A 20,717-nucleotide genomic window follows, 5' to 3' on the forward strand; every position below is an offset into this window, starting at 1 on the left:
AGGAAACTCGGAAATGTCAAATTAGCTAACTCATTGAACGCAGTACTTGATTAACTAACAACAGTACCAAGTCGGAAATTGTCGAGTTCCAACTAGCACATGAACGCGGCATTAGTATGTTGCGTTCACTTAACGTCACTTGAAACGTTCCAACCTGTCAATGTGATGTGATACAGCGTGTCTCTTTAAAAGCCGATTCCTTTAGCGCAGGTCTGTTCTGTCCTCTGGGACTACTAGTTGCTAGGCTAATTGTATTGTACTACAGTGCTAGTAGCCAGTTAGGGATGGCCTTGGAGGTTGAGTGTGTGGTGTGCACGACTACTCGAGATGAGGAGAGGAAGCACAGAGTCACAGACGGAGCGAATGTTTTATTTATTCGAATTTCGACATGCAACATTTTGTAAGTAGCTTAACTCTACAATTGGACTCGGTGCAAATGCTGAAAATGTCTCGATGGTAACCAGTAGCTAGCTCACTGGAGGCAGGGAAAGAAAGCTCTCGGTGGTGCTCTGCTCCTAGCTAAACGAATAATAAAGAACTTCGAAAGGAAATGGTCAAGATGGCAGCTGCATTCGGAATGTGAAGGTGCTAGTTTTACATTTTGATGTAACCCGCATATTGGAAATGGTAAAGAAACACTGGCAAACGGAACGCTGTTGATTGAGTAGCTAACGTTATCTATTCATTGAGGACGCGTGACACGCCATTCCCAAGATAAGGGATTCGATATAATTCCACCACCTAACGTAGGTATTAACACATTTTATATATATTTTTTATTTATTTTTACAAAGTACAAACAGACGCTGCAGTACTAGCTCAATGCACATAAAAAAGGGGCTTTTAAGTCGCGCCATCAATTTTGCTGCGATCAGCAGAGAGAAGACAGTCGACTGGACGCACGTGGGGTTCTATCAGCTGGAGGTGTGGAATGTGGGTACTAGTTATTGTACTCATTGTTTTAATGAGTCTGGTAATGTCATGCTGATATTATGCATGATAACCAAACAAATACTATTTTATTAATGGAATGCAATTGTGTTAATCAGTGCATACCGAATACAAGCGACAAACCAAGGAGAGGAATATGGCTGAAGTACCGCACAATGATATTGACATCGATCCGGACTTCGAGCCCCAGAAACGACCGAGGTCTTGTACCTGGCCTCTGCCTCGACCGGAGTCCAACACAGGGAAGCCCGAATCGAACGATGACATCATCCCGGAGGACGAGGAGGATTATGTCACAGCGCCCAGCATCTCTAGCTCCACTCCTGTCAACCATTTGAATGGTGGCATAACTATACCTCAGAACACAAATAACTTATCTGAACACCAAACCATCCCTGTCACCACTAAGAAAGAAGTACTACCTTCAAAAGAGGAGGCCGGGTCTTCACAGACACATGCTATCACAGCTCTCAATGGCCTGGCCTCCCAACCTAGGAAGTCCTCAACTCGGAGGAATGCCTGGGGGAACTACTCCTATGCGGACCTCATCACCCAGGCCATAGAGAGCTCCCCGGACCAGAGGCTGACGTTAGCCCAGATCTATGATTGGATGGTGAGATCTGTCACTTACTTCAAGGACAAAGGGGACAGCAACAGCTCTGCAGGCTGGAAGGTAAGCAGTGGTAGTGGGGTGACATCACTGATATGGGATTTATGCGTTCAGTCAGAACACTAACAAAGCGCTGTGACTGAGCCTATGTGTTTTTAAGGTACACTGGTCATCTGTGGTCATCTGAAGGTGACGTCTGAATTGATAAAGAAATACATTGCTTTCACTTGGAGTAAAACCACCTTTTAGGTACATAATGTACATATTGTAGTGGACAGGTACACACACACACGTTAAATACTTTATTTGAATCACATTACATCAAGAAGTATTCCAACATATTAAAGGTGCATTCGAACAGGCACTGGGACGCATTCAATCACATGCGGACCTCAGTATGGTATGTTAGACCATGTCTCTTGGCGTGTATTAGATGAGATGGTTAGGCCCTAAATGGCATGAGGTGATGCTGTTCTTTTAATGATAACCAACTAAGATTGGACAGTGTATGGCTGCCTGATTTAAGAACGGGGGGATCCCAGAATGTACACAATCATGAAGCACTGCCCAGGGACTGCCCGGTCCCCCCGCAGGAAAAAGATGCACCAATTGTCATTCAGCCCTCTTGAGGAAGACCATTTGGAGTAATTGAGGACAATCAGGTGTTGTCTCGCGTTTAGGACAGAGACATATACAGGGCATTCGGGAAGTTCTCAGACCCCTTGACTTTGTCCATGTTTTGTGACGTTACAGCCTTATTCTAAAATGTATTTAAAAACAAATTCCTCATCAATCTGCACAATACCCCATAATAACAAATAATAAAACAAGTTTTTGGACATTTTTGCTCATTTGTTAAATAGAAAAAAGCTGTGCTTTGAGTTATATGTATTTTACTTCACCTTCTATTTAACCAGGTCGGCCAGTTGAGAACAAGTTCTCATTTACAACTGAGACCTGGCCAAGATAAAGCAAAGCAGTGACACAGTTACACATGGGATAAACAAACGTACAGTCAATAACACAATAGAAAAATCTATATACAGTGTGAGAGAAATCTATATACAGTGTGTGAAAATTAAGTACGTTTAGGGAGGGAAGGCAATAAATAGGCCATAGTGGCAAAATAATTACAATTTAGCAATTAGCAACACTGGAGTGATAGATGTAGAGATACTGGGGTGCAAAGGAGCAAATAAATAAATATGGGGTTTAGGTAGTTGGGTGTTTTATTTACAGATGTGCTGTGTACAGGTGTAATGAACGGTAAGCTGCTCTGACAGCTGATGCTTAAAGTTAGTGAGGGAGATATGTCTCCAACTTCAGTGATTTTTGCAATTCATTCTAGTCATTGGCACCAGAGAACTGGAAGGAAAGCTGGCCAAAGGAGGTGTTGGCTTTGGAGATGACCAGTGAAATATACCTGCTGGAGTGCGTGCTATGGGTGGGTGCTGCTATGGTGAGCTGAGACAAGGTGGGGCTTTATCTTTGCCAGTGGGTTTGGCTGGCCCTCACTACATATTCGTTGCCAACGAGAGCATACAGGTCGCTGTAGTGGGTAGTATATGGGGCTTTATGCTCTGTCGGGTTTGATGGGGAGTGTCGCTGCACAGCTATTTTCAGGTCTCTCCAGAGATGTTTGACCGGGTTCAAATCCGGACTCTGGCTGTGCCACTCAAGGACATCAAGACTTGCACAGAAGCCACTTCTGCCTCCCCCAGCTTTTATTTCTTTCATCACGTTCCCAGTGGGTCAGAAGTTTACATGCACTCAATTAGTATTTGGTAGCATTGTCTTTAAATTGTTTAACTTGGGTCAAACATTTCGGGTAGCCTTCCACATGCTTCCCATAGTAAGTTGGGTAAATTTTGTCCCATTCTTCCTGACAGAGCTGAAGTAACTGAGTCAGGTTTGTAGGCCTCCTTGCTCGCACACGCCTTTTCATTTCTGCCTACAATCTTTCTATAGGCTTGAGGTCAGGGCTTTGTGATGGCAACTCCAATAACTTGACTTTGTTGTCCTTAAGCCATTTTGCCACAACTTGGAAGTATGCTTGGGGTCATTGTCCATTTGGAAGACCCATTTGTGACCAAGTTTTAACTTCCTGACTGATGCCTTGAGATTTTGCTACAATATATCCACACAATTTTCCTCCCTCATGATGCCATCTATTTTGTGAAGTGCACCAGTCCCTCCTGCAGCAAAGCAACCCCATAACATGATGCTGCCACCCCGTGCTTCACGATTGGGATGGTGTTCTTCGGCTTGCAAACGTTCCCCATTTTCCTCCAAACATAACGATGGTCATTATGACCAAACAGTTCTGTTTTTGTTTCATCAGACCAGACCATTTATCTAAGAAGTGATCTTTGTCTCCATGTGCAGTTGTGAACTGTAGTCTGGCTTTTTTATGGCTGTTTTGGAGCAGTGGCTTCCTTGCTGAGTGGTCTTTCAGGTTGTCGATATAGGATTCGTTTTACTGTGCATATTTATACTTTGGTACCTGTTCTGTCCAGCATCTTCACAATGTCCTTTGCTGTTCTGGGATTGATTTGCACTTTTCGCACCAAAGTCTCTAGGAGACAGAACGCGTCTCCTTCCTGAGCGGTATGACGGCTGCATGCTCCCATATTGTTTATACTTGCTTACTATTGTTTGTACAGATGAACGTGGTACCTTCAAGCATTTGGAAATTGGAAATTGCGCCCAAGGATAAACCTGACTTCTGGAGGTCTACATTTTTTCTTCTTCTGAGGTCTTGGCTGATTTCTTTTGATTTTCCCTTGATGTCAAGCAAAGAGGCACTGAGTTTGAAAGTAGACCTTGAAATATATCCACAGGTACACCTCCAATTGACTCAGGCTAATTGACATAATTTATCAGAAGTTTCTATAGCCATGTAATTTTCTGGAATTTTCCAAGCTGTTTAAAGGCACAGTCACCTTAGTGTATGTAAACTTCTGACCCACTGGAATTGTGGTACAGTGAATTATAAGTGAAATCATCTGTCTGTAAACAATTGTTGGACAAAATACTTGTCTTGCACAAAGTAGATGTCTGACCCGACTTGCCAGAACCATAGTTTGTTAACAAGAAATTTGTGGAGTGGTTGAAACACTTAGGTTGGAGTCATTAATACTAGTTTATGTAAACTTCTGACTTCAACTGTGTATCTTGGTTTCATCAGACCAGAGAAAATAGTTTCTCATGGTCTGAGTCTTTAGGTGCCTTTTGACAAACGCCAAATGGGCTGCAAGTGCTGCGGAGATGGTTCTTCTTCTGGAAGGTTCTCCCATCTCCACAGAGGACCTCTGGAGCTCTGTCAGAGTGACCATCGGGTTCTTGGTCCCTGACCAAGGCCTTTCTCCCCCGATTGGTCGGGCAGCCAGCTCAAGGAACAGTCTTGATGGTTCCAAACTGCCATTTAACCTGTTGATGCTCTGGGGGCGCAATTTCATTTTTGGATGAAAAACGTTCCCGTTTTAAACAAGATATTTTGTCACAAAAAGATGCTCGACTATGCATATAATTGCTACCGTTCGAAAGAAAACACTCTGACGTGTCCAGAAATACAAAGATCTTCTCTGTGCGTGCCCTAAAACGTGAGCTTCAGGCAAAACCAAGATGAGATGGCATCCAGGAAATGACAAGGATTTGAGGCTCTGTTTTTCAAGATCTCCTTATATGGCTGTGAACGCAAGAGGAATTAGTCAGCCCTTTCTGTCGTTTCCCCAAGGTGTCTGCAGCATTGTGACGTATTTGTGGGCAGATCATTGGAAGATTGACCATAACAGACCACATTTACCACGTGTCCGCCCGGTGTCCTGCGCCGAAATTGGTGCGCAAAAGTCACCTGCCAGTATTTTTCCATGGGACACAGAGAGGAAAGCAAGCTTCCACGAACTGCATGTCAATGAAGAGATATGTGAAAAAACACCTTGAGGATTGATTCCAAACAACGTTTGCCATGTTTCGGTCGATATTATGTAGTTAATCCGGAAAAAGTTTCACGTTGTAGGTGACTGCATTTTCGGTTCGTTTCGGTAGCCAGACGCAATGTAGAAAACGGAACGATTTCTCCTACACACAGACGCTTTCAGGAAACACTGCGCATTTGGTATGTGACTGAGACTCTCCTCATTGAAAACATCAGAAGCTCTTCAAAGGTAAATGATTTTATTTATTTGGTTATCTGGTTTTTGTGAAAATGTTGTGTGCTACATGCTACACAAAATGCTATGCTAGCTTTGCATACTCTTACACAAATTAGTCAATTTCTATGGTTCAAAAGCACATTTTGAAAATCTGAGATGACAGTGTTGTTAAGAAAAGGCTAAGCTTGAGAGCAAACGCATTATTTTAATTTTATTTGCGATTTTCAGAAATCGTTAACGTTGCGTTATGCTAATGAGCCTGAGGCTTTAGTCACGATCCCGGATCCGGGATGGGGAGTTTCAAGAAGTTAAGAATGATTCAGGCCACTGTGTTCTTGGGGGAAACTTCAATGCTGCTGAATTGTTTTGCTACCCTTCCCCAGATCTTTGCCTCGACACAATCCTGTCTCGAAGCTCTATGAACAATTCCTTTTCCTCGGCTTGGTTTTTGCTCTGACATGCACTGTCAACTGTGGGACCTTTTATATAGACAAGTGTGTGCCTTTCCAAATCATGTCCAATCAATGGAGTCCGCCTGTGGTGTAAATTCAAATCAGTTGAGTTGAAGAAACATCTCAAGGATGATTTATTTTATCTTTATAAATAAAGGCAAGTCAGTTAAGAACAAATTCTTATTTTCAATGAAAGTTCTGAATTCTAATGTAAATAAGGTAATTATTTTTTCTTAATACATTTGTAAAAATGTTTAAACCTGTTTTTTTGCGTTTTCATTATGAGGTATTGTGTGTAGATTGAGGGAAAAACATTTAAATCATTGTTAGATTAGGGCGGGTAATAATATAATGTCAAGGTTTCTGAATACTTTACATTATTTCTCTGGTTTGGTTAAGTTGGGCTATAGGTTAATTGTTCAGTGTTAATTTTAGATCCAGGCGAGGCTACTAGGATTCTGGAGTTCCTCTGACACAGTTATCAGAGGTCGTTACCTCAACCAAAACTTCATAAACCCTGCCCATCTTTTAATTAGATTTTTAACCTTCACCCGAACCACACTGCTAACATTGTCTAACCCGAGCTCTTAAACTCGAGGCGGCATTCAGCCAGTAGCTTCGCCCACGACTGGCTTGTGAACTACAATCCCGACGCTGTGTGATGAACGTTTAGAAACATTGATAATCTGTATGTAAGGTCTGTAACATGGAGATTTGGCCGTGTGGGAACGCTAACCCTATAAAGGGTTGTGTAGTAATTGAACCTCTTTGTTTTTTAAACTTATTTCCTGCTGATATCCCAAATGTTCTTTATTTCCAAAACAGTACCGCAAGCGACGTGTGTTAATGTTTACATCAAGCATCGGGGTTCTTAAAATAACTCTCCCAGTCAGAAGATACTATTGTCAATAGGCGCTAAAACAGTTTGCGTCTATGAATGGGGTAGCCTAACCTTTAAATTCATAACATTGTAAAAATGAACTGAAAACAATCTATCCGTTGTGGCTGTGGTAACTAGTGGAAACCTGAGACTAAGGGTATTTGCATGCAGTAGAGCAGTGTTGAGAGAGAGAGGGGGAAAACCAACTCGGTCCTCAGGACCCCAAGGGGTACACGTTTTTGGCCGTAGTACTACACGGCTGGTTCAAATTACCAAAGCTTGTTGATTATTTTGAATCCACTGTGTAGTGCTAGGGCAAAAAGCCAAACTTGGGGTGCTGAGGACTGAGTTCGGGGAAACCATGTAGTAAAGGACTTCTGGCCTGCAGGCCTCCATGCAAATCTCTAATCACAAAAAACTCTTCTTGTAATGGAATCTTTGTCATTAGTTGCAACTTTTAAAACGCTTTAGGCTAACCAATTGTTTTGGGCTCCCAAGAAGAGAAGCGGTCTAAGGCACTGCATTACAGCGCTAGAGGCGTCATTACAGACCCTGGTTCAATTTCAGGCTGTATCACAACCGGCCATATTTGGTAGTCCCATAGGGTGGAGTACAATTGGCCCAGCATCGTCCAGGTTAGGGTTTGGTCGGGGTAGACCGTCACTGTAAATAAGAATTTGTCCTTAACTGACTTTATTATTTTTTTTATTAAAAAAAAAAAAAAAAAAAAAAAAAAAAAAAAAAATGCTAGTAATTTAAGTGGATGTATTAGAAGAGTTGACAGTCACAAGATCATAACCAAGGGGCAGTTAAACACAAGTGTGTTCCAAATTAGTCCCTTTTTATATTGATCTACATTTGATTAGGCTGCTGAGGACTAGTGGGACCTCCTTCACAGGTTTGATTAGGCTGGGAGGGGAGTCCCACTAGTCCTCAGGAGCCTAATCATACCTGGGAGGGGAGTCCCACTAGTCCTCAGCAGCCTCATCATACCTGGGAAGGAGGTCCCACTAGTCCTCAGGAGCCTCATCATACCTGGGAAGGAGGTCCCACTAGTCCTCAGGAGCCTCATCATACCTGGGAAGGAGGTCCCACTAGTCCTCAGCAGCCTCATCATACCTGGGAGGGGAGTCCCACTAGTCCTCAGGAGCCTCATACCTGGGAAGGAGGTCCCACTAGTCCTCAGCAGCCTAATCATACCTGGGAAGGAGGTCCCACTAGTCCTCAGGAGCCTCATCATACCTGGGAAGGAGGTCCCACTAGTCCTCAGGAGCCTAATCATACCTGGGAAGGAGGTCCCACTAGTCCTCAGGAGCCTCATCATACCTGGGAAGGAGGTCCCACTAGTCCTCAGGAGCCTCATCATACCTGGGAAGGAGGTCCCACTAGTCCTCAGGAGCCTAATCATACCTGGGAGGGGAGTCCCACTAGTCCTCAGCAGCCTAATCATACCTGGGAAGGAGGTCCCACTAGTCCTCAGGAGCCTCATCATACCTGGGAAGGAGGTCCCACTAGTCCTCAGGAGCCTCATCATACCTGGGAAGGAGGTCCCACTAGTCCTCAGCAGCCTAATCATACCTGGGAAGGAGGTCCCACTAGTCCTCAGGAGCCTCATCATACCTGGGAAGGAGGTCCCACTAGTCCTCAGGAGCCTCATCATACCTGGGAAGGAGGTCCCACTAGTCCTCAGGAGCCTCATCATACCTGGGAAGGAGGTCCCACTAGTCCTCAGGAGCCTCATCATACCTGGGAGGGGAGTCCCACTAGTCCTCAGGAGCCTCATCATACCTGGGAAGGAGGTCCCACTAGTCCTCAGGAGCCTCATCATACCTGGGAAGGAGGTCCCACTAGTCCTCAGGAGCCTCATCATACCTGGGAAGGAGGTCCCACTAGTCCTCAGCAGCCTAATCATACCTGGGAGGGGAGTCCCACTAGTCCTCAGGAGCCTCATCATACCTGGGAAGGGAGTGCGTTCCCTTTTATTTGTCCCCAGTGGAGGTACTTCGTCATCTGCCAATTCCCATTTTATCAGTAATGTTTTTTTCAGGCTTCTCTTATTGTGCCCCCACTAACCCTGGGCTGTATTCATTAGTGCACACCGTAACAAAATGTTTTGCAATGTCCAATAAATGCTTTTTTTTTTTTTTTTTCGGGTTCAGGTAGTAGGTCTCTTTTGGCCCGTTTGCTTCCGCTTGGTTCGAAGTGAGTACACCCCAGGCCTCTCCGAGTGCCCTTATGTGGTTAAACGCAGTCTAGTCTGTTGGTCTGCAAGGCTCTCTGCTCTCTCTTGTCTCCTGCCTCGGTTTCATTCCAGGGATTAGTTTGGCCTGGAAAACCAATCCATCCGTCATGGAATCAAGTCTAATGAAAGCTTCAGCTTTGCTGGATTGAAATGGGGCGGGGGGGTCTGGAAATAGAAATAGAAATAACCTAGGTTTGTAATCCGTTACAATTGTTGGATGCGGAATAGAGGTTTGTCTCCATTTTAAATCAAAATGTATTGGTTACATACACATATTTAGCAGATGTTATTGCGGGTGTAGTGAAACGCTTGTTTTCCAGAAGACCATGGAAAGGAATAATGATCATAGTAATAACATAGGGCTGGGTCATATATCAAACTCATTAAATTAATTTGTATTTGTCTTGCACGATATTTCTTATGTGTGTGTTTTTAGTTATTTGTATTTTTTTAATGAGCATTTGTCTGCTGGATCGTTCATGTTGTCTTTTTGGTCTCATCTATTTAACTCCTTCTGTGCTGTGTGCACCTTCCCATTTACACCAGAGATCTGGATATAATGAAGAGATGCTCATGTCTCCGTCCTAACAATAGGAGTTGTGCTGAAGGCAGGTGACAATTTAGGTCCAAAATAAGCCCATAGAAACACATTGGGCTTATTTTGGCTTCACCTCTTCCTGTTTACACACACCAATCCTCTCCCCCTGCCACACACTACAACAAAGATGAGAGATCGTTTCTTCCTCTATGATGATTTGGTTTGAACTCGCCATTTGAGATTTGGTCCGACCAGATCAGTCATTTGGGCTTAAACACATGAAGACATTTTTTATTTATTTTACTAGGCAAGTCAGTTAAGAACAAATTCTTATTTTCAATGACGGCCTAGGAACAGTGGGTTAACTGCCTGTTCAGGGGCAGAACGAGGGATCGGGGATTCGAACTTGCAACCTTTCAGTTACTAGTCCAACGCTCTAACCACTAGGCTAACCTGCCGCACCACGAAGACATGATTTGACTATAGTAGAAAAGATGACTTTTTAATGACACCATTATGTCTCAAATTACATGCGGAGCAGACACCACTCAAATAGGAGTATCTATGAACCTTTAGTCATTCTAGAAAACGTTTGCTCAGTGTGTCGTATTTATTGCGGTACCACACACCACTAACAGCATTTTAGCCGAAGACTGTTCTACTAGCAGTCTAGTCTGTGCAATAAGCATAAACACAATTTATATAAGAATTTGGCAACTCGTTCTCAATCTGAGAAATAAGGTAGGCCAATTGATTTCAACATCTGAACAAGGTGGACAGGTTAGCATACCGTTCAATAAGTTGAGATGGACAGAAGGGTGTGTTCATAACCCTGTTAGATAGCAAATGGATCCAATTTGGCTCAACTTTAAATATGAAGATTAGCTGGCTACTCACTAGCATGTGTGCTTGAGTGATTGTTTACGAGACCTCTGTTCATTTTCTGTAATTGCCCTGCTACACGTTAGTAAAATCAAATTTACAATCAAATTCGTCACATGGCGCCGAATACAATTGATGTAGCCTTTACCGTGAAATGCATGCTTACGAGCCATTCCCAACGATGCAGTTTAAAATAAAACAATCTTACAAGAGGAATGAAAGGGCATTTTCTTAAGACTTCAAAGCCACATCAGTAATTATTGCAAAAAAGGTTAAACTGTTTGGATGAAATTATCATTGTGGAAGGTTTATTTTTAGCCCAGGTATAAGCCCTGAATTAGTTTATTGCTGACTGTTTGAAACAGTGTATTTGACCTTTAACTTTTTTTTTTATTGTACAACAAAGCTTATTTGGGGAACATTTTAATAAGGTCCATGTCTGCACCCATGTGGAAATCTAATTGGCATAATACAAAAATCACCATTAAAAATCCATCACTTTAAGCTAGAGATCTGTTTTTTTTTATTGGTTGTGTCCCAATCCACCACATCTGCCTATATAACACTTCCGTATCTGCGTTGAAATGTGACCGAGCTGGAGCGGTGTTTGTCAGACCATGAGACATCCCGAAAACGGGTCTTCTCACGATCGTCTGAACCGTTTGGGTTACACAATAATATAACCCCTCTGTGTAAAGGTGAGACTCTCACCAACACATACATGGTGGTTATACACAGGCTTCACAACATCTGTCTTAAGGTCCCCCGATACCGTTTGGTTAATGAAGGTATTCAGACCCCTTCACTTTTTCCACATTTTGTCACGTTACAGCCTTTTTCGAATATGTATTAAATTGTTTTTTTTTTTCCCTCATCAATCTATACACCCCATAATGACAAATGTATTTGTTTTTGTATACATTTGCAAAAATATCACATTTACACAAGTATTCAGACCCTTCCCTCAATAAAAACCCATTCCTAAAGACCTGTTTCAGAATCATGGCATCTGGGAAATTTCTCCCATTCTACTGTAGTTCCCCTCATTCTGTCAGGTTGGATGGGGAGCATCACTGCACAGCTATTTTCAGGTCTCTCCAGAGATGTTTGACCAGGTTCAAGTCCGGGCTCTGGCTGGACCACTCAAGGACATTCAGAGACTTGTCCCGAAGCCACTCCTGTGTTGTCTTGGCTCTGCTTAGGGTCGTAGTTCTGTTGGAAGGTTAACCTTCACCCCAGTCTGATGTCCTGAGCACCCTGGAGCAGGTTTTCATCAAGGATCTCTACTTTGCTCCGTTCATTTTTCCCTCGATCTTGGCTGGTCTCCCTGCCGCTGAAAAACTTCCCCACAGCATGATGCTGCCACCATGCTTCACCATAGGGATGGTGTTGGCTAGGTGCTAAGTGCTGCCTGGTTTCCTCCAGACGTGACACATGGCATTCAGGCCAAAGTGTTCAATCTTAGTTTCATCAGACCAGAGACTCTTGTTTCTCATGGTCTGAGAGTCTTTAGGTGCCTTTTGGCAAACTCCAAGGAGGCTGTCAGGTGGAGCCTGGCCACTACTGTAAAGGCCTGATTGGTGGAGTGCTGCAGAGATGGGAGAACCTTCCAGAAGGACAACCATCTCCACAAAGGAACTCTGGAGTGCTGTCAGTGACCACCACGTTCTATGGCACCTCCCTGACCAAGGCCCTTCCTAGTAGCTCAGTTTGGACAGGCGGCCTGCTCTAGGAAGAGTCTTGGTGGTTACAAACTTCTTAATTTAAGACTCAACTGTGGGACCTTTATCATCCTTTATAGACGTGTGTGTGTGTGTGCCTTTCCAAACCATGTCCAATCAATTGAATTTACCACAGGTGGACTCAAATCACGTTGTAGGAACATATCAAGGATGATAAATGGAAACAGGAAGCATCTGAGCTATATTTCAAAATTCATAGCAAAGGGTCTGAATACTTATGTAAATAAGGTATTTCTGTTTTTATTTTTGAATACATTTGCAAAAAATGTTAACCAATTCACTTCGTTATTATGAGGTATTGTGTCTGAGAAAAAAAAAATGTAAATCAATTTTAGAATAAGGCTGTAACATAACAATGTTGAGAAAGTGAAGGGAGATGGATATTTTCCGGATGCTGTATATGGAGACTTAGTAACAAATAAGGGGTGAAATGCATGTAAAAATACATGTACATATTATCTCTGATGTACAGTAGTTAATCCAGCTCACACTGTGATAACGCTGTTTTGTCATACACCAGTTCTTGTATTCAACCTTGAATGTAGTTTTTATTTAACCTTGCAGCCAACCCAACTCGTTCAACATGTAACTAACCTTATTTTTAGAGTAATGATTCTATGCATTGTGAGACTTGCTAGATGGATCACCAACCCTTTTAGCTGTAGCTATTGTAGGCATGTGACGGTTCTGGAGTTTTTGGTAACGATGAATTGTCTTGCAATTGACCGTAGTCATTTTGGTTGAAAGATGTTGAGCTTGTAATCATCATAATGGGTCTTTGACAATGAGCTAGGACATCTTTAATTAATACAACACATTTTTGGTGAAACCCACTTCTCAAAAACAAATGGTTTTGACCACTTGAAACTTTTGGAAACAGGTTTTTACTCCTGACTACTATTGTACTGCACTAGTCCAAAAATGAACAACTTTACCCTCCATGTAGAAAGTATAAACTGCTATTAGGGTAACTGTCTACTTAAGACGGTTATGCATTTTTGTTTTTGTTCACCTTATTGTCTGTAATTGTTGGTTACTTAAACGATAATGCAATAATTGTGCCAGCCCTAGCTAATTGTGCCAGCCCTAGCTAATTGTGCCAGCCCTAGCTAATTGTGCCAGCCCTAGCTAATTGTGCCAGCCCTAGCTAATTGTGCCAGCCCTAGCTAATTGTGCCAGCCCTAGCTAATTGTGCCAGCCCTAGCTAATGCTCTGATGCAGTGTTATGGGCCGACCTACTACGATTAGCTTTAAATCAATGGAAGGCTTGCCATTGGCAGTTGTGCTCCATACCTCCTTTTTTTCATTGGCTGGTGGCTTGAGCACAATCAGCTGACTGGAAACTGTTGGTCAGCAGTGAGATAGCAGGAGAGCCTGAGAGAAGTGGGGGGGGGGGCGTGTAGTAGAGGGTGACAGATATGTGGGATGGAGGAAGAGTGAGAAATGGAGGGTTTGTGTGTGAGGGAGAGGCTCTGTCTGTTCACAAGGCTTTGCTTAAAGGCTGCTACCGGCTGCTGCTGTGCACTGACAGGGTGGGGGAAGGGAGCACTAAACTACACTGGGTGCTTTTGGCACAGTCTTTCTACAGGAAGCACGTACAGTATAGAGATCACATTTTAGATGTCATATCTTTTCACTCTGCAATTCCATCAGAGGATCCATAGGATCTTGCTTAGTTGATTTGATTTTGATAGATTTTGCACAACTGGAAGAGGGTTGTTTTACCATGTGTTTGTTTTAATATCACATCAGTGACGAAAAGGAAAAGTTCTGGATTGGGCCACATGGGTCCTCAAGAATGAGCCTTTGTAGTTTGATTGTAGTTTCCTTAATGTATAATCAAAATGATGTAACAAAGAATACATTTGGATCTTAATGAGGTAGGTTTGTGTTACCCTGATCCGCTAACCTTAGTCATGACCACCTTGCCAGGCTAGTCCATAAAAGAAAGACAGGCTGAGTTATTAAGCGTTAAGGAGAAGAGAAGCATGTTTAACACTTTACTGACTGGGTCATGAAAAGGTTCACGGGTTGGTGTAACCCTGTAATTAATTGGCTTGGAGTAAGCAAGGGCTTTGCTAAAAGTTTGATTTCACAAGACCAACCCATTGACCCAAAGTAAAATCTAGACCGGCTTGGTCAGGCCCAATGACACAGTACATCGTGGACAGGCTTGGTCAGGCCCGATGACACACAGTACATCGTGGACAGGCTTGGTCAGGCCCATATCTCTCACATCACAGAACTTCCCAGCTTTGTAGACTATTGTGTGATTCTAGCGGAAAGCGTACGTAGGCTGTTTATTATGCAGAAAAAATTAAACCTAAAACCATATGGGACATATCTAATTTGTATACCACCAATGAAGCTGTCAGCTAACGCTAGCCTAAATGGTAGACTAGAACCACTCTCATCCATACATCTCATTAGCCCAGCCCTCTGAGCCCCTGGTGCTGTAGTGCCGGAGATGACTTACTGCGCTGGTCCCTCTGCTCTACGGCAGCGCTCTGTTAGTGTAGCCTGAATACAGACTTTCATTTAAACGCTACATGGTTGAGAATATCTCCAGGGAACTCTGTATTCAGGCTACACTAACAGACTTTCATTTAAACGCTACATGGTTGAGAATATCTCCAGGGAACGCTATTAGACCTTTTCCAGAAGACAGAAAATAGGTCACAGCTGCAGTATTCTACTGTATCTCCCAGAAGACAAACACATTGTGTAACTAACTGTAGTGTAATAACCAGTGTATATTAGTGTTCCCTCGTTTTATTGAGCTTTTCTGCTTAGTGCCCAGTTTGTTTGAGTACAGAGGTTGTGGAAAATATCATAAGTCTCCATATGAATAACAACTTTTTGGAAAGTTACCACTTACCGCCAAGAATCTTTAACATCAGAGATAATTTGCATCAGCAATTAAATCAATACTGCTAAATCCACATGTATTGGGCTCACTCCATTTAAAAAATGATCACGTTATAGTGTTGCTCTTAAACCTGTGTAGTAACACTATAATTACACAACTGAAGTGACCTAATTCTAACCAACCCTTTCCTCTGTCTCCAGAACTCCATCCGACACAACCTGTCTCTCCACAGTCGTTTCATGCGGGTGCATAATGAAGGAACGGGGAAGAGTTCCTGGTGGATGGTCAACCCAGAGGTTGGGAAAAGTGGCAAAGCTCCACGACGACGGGCCGTATCCATGGACAACGGCAACAAGCTGATCAAAGGTGCTCGAGGTCGAGCCGCGAAGAAGGCATCCCTAGGCCTACAGACCTTCCAAGATGGCAGCTCCGAGAGTTTATCTTTGTCCTCTAGCCTGTCCAAGTGGACAGGAAGTCCCACGTCTCGCAGCAGCGACGAACTGGACACCTGGACAGACTTCAGGTCACGTACCAACTCCAACGCCAGCACGGTCAGTGGCCGCCTCTCCCCTATCCTGGCCAACCCGGAACTGGATGAGGCTCTGGATGACGACTCGATCGCGCCCCTCTACTCCAGTCCCAGCAGATTGTCCCCCTCCACCGCCACCCTCGGTCTGGGCGACATGGCCCTTACTATGAACCTCAACGACGGGCTCCCTGACCACCTGATGGGCGACTTTCTTGACAACATCAGCCTTACGGCGTCCCAGCAGCCCCAGGGGCAGGAAGTGGAGAGCAGAACCAATCAGACGGGGAGCTCAGTGTTTACCTACATGTGTCCAGGAAGCAGCAGTAGTCTGGTCGTCCCGTCCTCCGGCAGCTTCGGCCCTCCCGGGACCATCTTCCTGCTCAGCCCCCCACCCTCCTCAGTGGCCTCCCTACGTCAGTCCCCCATGCAGACCATCCAGGAGAACCACCAAGCTTCCTTCTCCTGCCTGTCCTCTCGTTTCAACAACCACCACACTCTGCAAGACCAAATGAACCTGGAGACCCATGGCAGCCATGTCAGCGACGTCATGCTCACACACTCTGACCCGATGATGTCACAAGCCAGCGCCTCTGTCACTTTGTCCCAGAATTCCCAGTGGAATGCTATGCTTCTCCTCAAGGACCCTATGTCATCATCAATCCGGGACTGTGTTGCAGGTCCAAATTTACAGACTCCCCCAGTGCCCGGTTGGTGGGCTCAGGCTGGCTTGTCAACACCTGAAAATGAAGTCTTGCGCTCAAGCAATGAATTGGCCCAGCAGGCCAACCAGATTCTCCAGCACCTCCCATTTCCCAGTAGAAATGATTGTATGCAGCTTGGTGGCTCTGGTACCAACGGCAGATCTGGAAGCCTTTTGCAGTTTTCTGCTCAGGACCACTTCCCGATACCTTCAGACCCTGATCTGGAGGTGTTCAACCGCAGGCCGGACTGTGACGTACGTAATGAGCTGATGGACGCTGACTGCCTTGGCTTATGTTTTGACCGCTCTGGCACTCAGTCCACTAATAACTTAAGTACAGCAGGGGGATTCTCCAGCTCCAAACAAACCTCTTCTTCCCCAAGCTGGGTTCCAAGCTAGCTGAGGTACTGTCCTACCCAGTGCCCTGTTTCAGAACCGTGTCAGGGTTGGGGACAGTTTGAATTTCAGTCAAGGTAATTCAATGGAATTTGTGTACTTGCTGAATTGACATGGAATTGAACCCAACCCTAATCAGTATAGAGTGATCATTGCAGGTGAGCTTTCATAACTCATGCATATTGTGCAACTTGATTGTATAGCAGGGCTAAGTGTCAAGTATTCAATGATTTTCTTGTTTTTATTATCAGGCATTTACATATCTAGAACTGCAAGTGTCTGGAAGACGAGATGGAGATGAGCTTCTTTGTACCCTAAACCATGTTCCAAAAACAAGGAGGCTTGAGTCTGATTTCAGGGCATGTATTCACAAACCGTCTGCCAGTAGAAGGGAAGATCTAGGAACAGGTCCTCACTCTTATTCATAATGATCTGAAAGGCAAAAACTGATCTTAGTTTAGCGCTCGTGCTTTGTGAATACAGACCCTGGACTGTAGAGCTGTGTCTAGTCTGTTGGAAGATGGGACAGTGACAATTAGTTCTTTTTTTAAAATAAACAAAACAACCTTTTTAACACCAGTGTTATCAGTGGGATTTTAGATGTAAATGTGAAATAGACACTGCTTTTAAGTCTCAGGGATTTGTCCTTATGTGGTGGATTGTAAACACTTTTTACCCTGCTTTCCCCATGTCATGAACCAACACAATATTTTTACCAAACCATTTGTCAGTCCAGTGGTTGACTGCCTGTTTACATCTAACAAGCTCCAGCGACTGTGACCTTTTTGTTGTAGATACTTGATTCAGCTTTTTGTGCTTTTACTGGTGTGTTCTCAGCAGAAAAGAAGACAAAATAAACAATTGTTTTTGAAAAGCCTTGCATCAGTGCACAATTCCATACACCTATATAATAACGAGTAATATCAAGTCCAAGGTAATCCACATTGTGTTAATTGTACTGTATGTAACTTGTGTTTAATATTCTTCAGTGATTTTAGTATTCAATACTCCTATGATAAACCCTCAGGTGACAAGTTTCTGCTTGTGAAGGAGGGGGGGACCTGATCCTAGATCAGCACTCCAAATCTGACACTCTTTTACAGCTTACAAAAATCATATTTTTTGAACATTTACATTGAATAAGCATTTACTCATGCTAAATATTGACATATAGGCGAGGCCTAAAATATGAATATGGAAAATCATATTCCATGTAGAATCAGAAGCAATAAACTCTCAATGTTCTGAATTATTGCCCAAAAAATATGAAGTCAATATTGAGTACATTTCCCACATGGAGTAGGATTACGTGAAGCGATGTTAACTAACTACATAGCAACTCTGAAGGAGGTCTTGGTAATTCATTTTGATGGATTTAAACTCCTAATATAACATATTTAGAATTCAGTGATTGGTTTTGGGATAGTTAACCATTTGACAGGCTGTTTTTATGCTGAAACAAGTTGTTTGTATCATTAAAGGAGCAATCTGCAGTTGCTATGTCTGTTTATAGACTTAAGTTAATGATGCATAACCCCTTGATTCTTGAACGTAACGAGATGCTTACCTCAACTGTCAACCCATTAAACCCAACATGTAAACAAACACTATATAGCCTCAACATGGTTGAAACTATATCTAGTTTACCAAATCAGAGGCGGGGGTGTCCGCTTTGTTATTGTTCAAACTGCAGATTGTCTTTAAAGTAATTAACAGTACTTCACGTACTGTAGATCAACACCCACTGCCTTCCTGTGTTCTTATATACCTCACTGGTCCTCCATCAATTGCATCTACATCTACATTGCTTGCTGCTTGAGTTGTGACATCGGCTGATGTAAAAAGAGCTTTATAAATACAATTGATTGATTGACCACAACCATATTTGATTTCGGTTGGCTTTTCCTCGTGTATTTTTCCACTTTGCATTATGTCTGTCTGAGAAAGGGTGCTTGCCAATAAAAGCTTTGTGAAGCACCATAATTGTCTTAAATGGATGTTATTCTTCTATTGTATTGAACATTTATATCAATCTCAATGTGTATTTAAAAATGTTTACTCTGAAGGGCTCTGTTCTGAGACAAAGGGAAGTCTTTCACTAGAACGTTATTAGATTTCCTATATGTCATTTGTCCTCAGACATGCTGCTATAGGAAATGGTTGCTCGGGAGACATGCTGCTATAAAATGGGGGGGTTGCATCCAGATTCTGTTAAAAACAGTGCATTTCTACAGTTCTGTTTTGTTGGGATAGGAATAGAATGGTGTGTGGAGACCAACTTGATCCATAAATTCAAAACCATATTTCATTATTGTTAATCATCTATCCACAGTCATTGATTCATCGTGCAGTGCAGTTCAGTCCAGGCGATCACAGCCTTCTCCTCTCCTTGTGACAAAGGAATTAGAACAATCCCTTGTCCTTGTGCACTTATTGGTGGACGTGCACCTTGTGACCATTTCTTATTGGATGTGCCCATCCTTTGTTGGAGCCAATCAGTTTCCCTGTATCCAAGAGAAGTGAGCATGTTGAGCTATTTCAATCCAGCTCGGGTAGTTGATAGTATAATAATTCAATAAGGTACAGTAGGGTAAATATCTACAGGCAAGAGATCACGGTGCACCTGACTTATCAAAATCACTGGTAATGCTTTTGGATTTGTACGGCGGAAGTTTATACTTGTAATTATAACTTTTTAAAGATAAGATCTGCTAAATACACTGAGTATACAAAACATTAGGAACAGTGCTCTTTCCATAAGGTGACAGCTATGATTCCTTATTGATGCCACCTGTTAAATCCTCTTCAATCAGTGTAGATGAAGGGGAGGAGACAGGTGAAAGAATGATTATTGAGCCTTGAGACATGGATTGTCTATGTGTGTCATTCAGAGGGTGAAAGGGGCAAGACAGAAGATTAAAGTGCCTTTGAATGGGGTATGGTAGTAGGTGCCAGGCGCACCGGTTTGTGTCAAGAACTTCAACGCTGCTGGGTTTTTCCACACTCAACAGTTTCCTGTGTGTATCAAGAATGGTCCACCACCCAAAGGACATCCAGCCAACTTGACACAACTGTGGGAAGCATTGGAGTCAACATGGGCCAGCATCCCTGTGGAACACTTTAGACACCTTGTGGTGTCCATGTCCTGATGTATTGAGGCTGTTCTGAGGACAAAAGAGGGGGGGGGGGTCCTGATGTTTTGTACACTCGGTGTATATTATCAAGTACAATATTTTACAAGAGCATAGTGCATTTATCTCCCTTGACGTTCCCTTGAAGTCATTCAAAGATGAAATGAAGTGTATTCACCAATGAAAGAACATACAAATATTACCACTAATTGATTGAATCGCATATGGCGATTGTCTATCGAAAATTCTGATTTGCATAACAATCCAGTTGGATCACAGTGTTATTGGAGTTATAGTGCCCTCGAGAGGTCAAAAGTATGTATAGGTTCCCTTTGCAAGCAAATCAGACTCTTCATGGATACTCTGAACAACAAGCTTGGGAGAGGAACCAGTTTGGAGCTGCTTTCAGGAGCCAATGATTCACTTAAATTAGTTTATTTCTGCTTTGTAAGATTTATTGAGAAATGTAACTACTATACACTACAATATCTCTCACCAGAGATGTTTTGGTTGGATTACAGCAGTAGAGATACGCCCATTGATTGTGCAGTGAAACATCTCTTCATAATTCACTTTATTTTTTTTGCATTTGTTACTCATAGAGTCTCCAGGACATCCTGTCATGTCCAAGGTGGTTTCCA

At 43.1% G+C, this 20,717-nt stretch overlaps 1 protein-coding gene across 1 annotated transcript; it reads left to right on the plus strand.

Moving 5' to 3' along the window:
• Positions 1 to 242: 242 nt before the first annotated feature.
• Positions 243 to 18,990, plus strand: foxo3a (forkhead box O3A). The gene is made up of 3 exons (XM_064953253.1): positions 243 to 933; positions 1,050 to 1,624; positions 15,521 to 18,990. The coding sequence occupies exons 2-3, from the start codon at positions 1,088 to 1,090 to the stop codon at positions 16,946 to 16,948; spliced, it is 1,965 nt and encodes a 654-aa protein (XP_064809325.1). The 5' UTR covers positions 243 to 933; positions 1,050 to 1,087; the 3' UTR covers positions 16,949 to 18,990.
• The last annotated feature ends 1,727 nt before the right edge of the window (positions 18,991 to 20,717 follow it).

The sequence above is a fragment of the Oncorhynchus masou genome, chromosome 32 (assembly GCF_036934945.1).
Source record: "Oncorhynchus masou masou isolate Uvic2021 chromosome 32, UVic_Omas_1.1, whole genome shotgun sequence".
Classification (NCBI taxonomy): domain Eukaryota; kingdom Metazoa; phylum Chordata; class Actinopteri; order Salmoniformes; family Salmonidae; genus Oncorhynchus; species Oncorhynchus masou.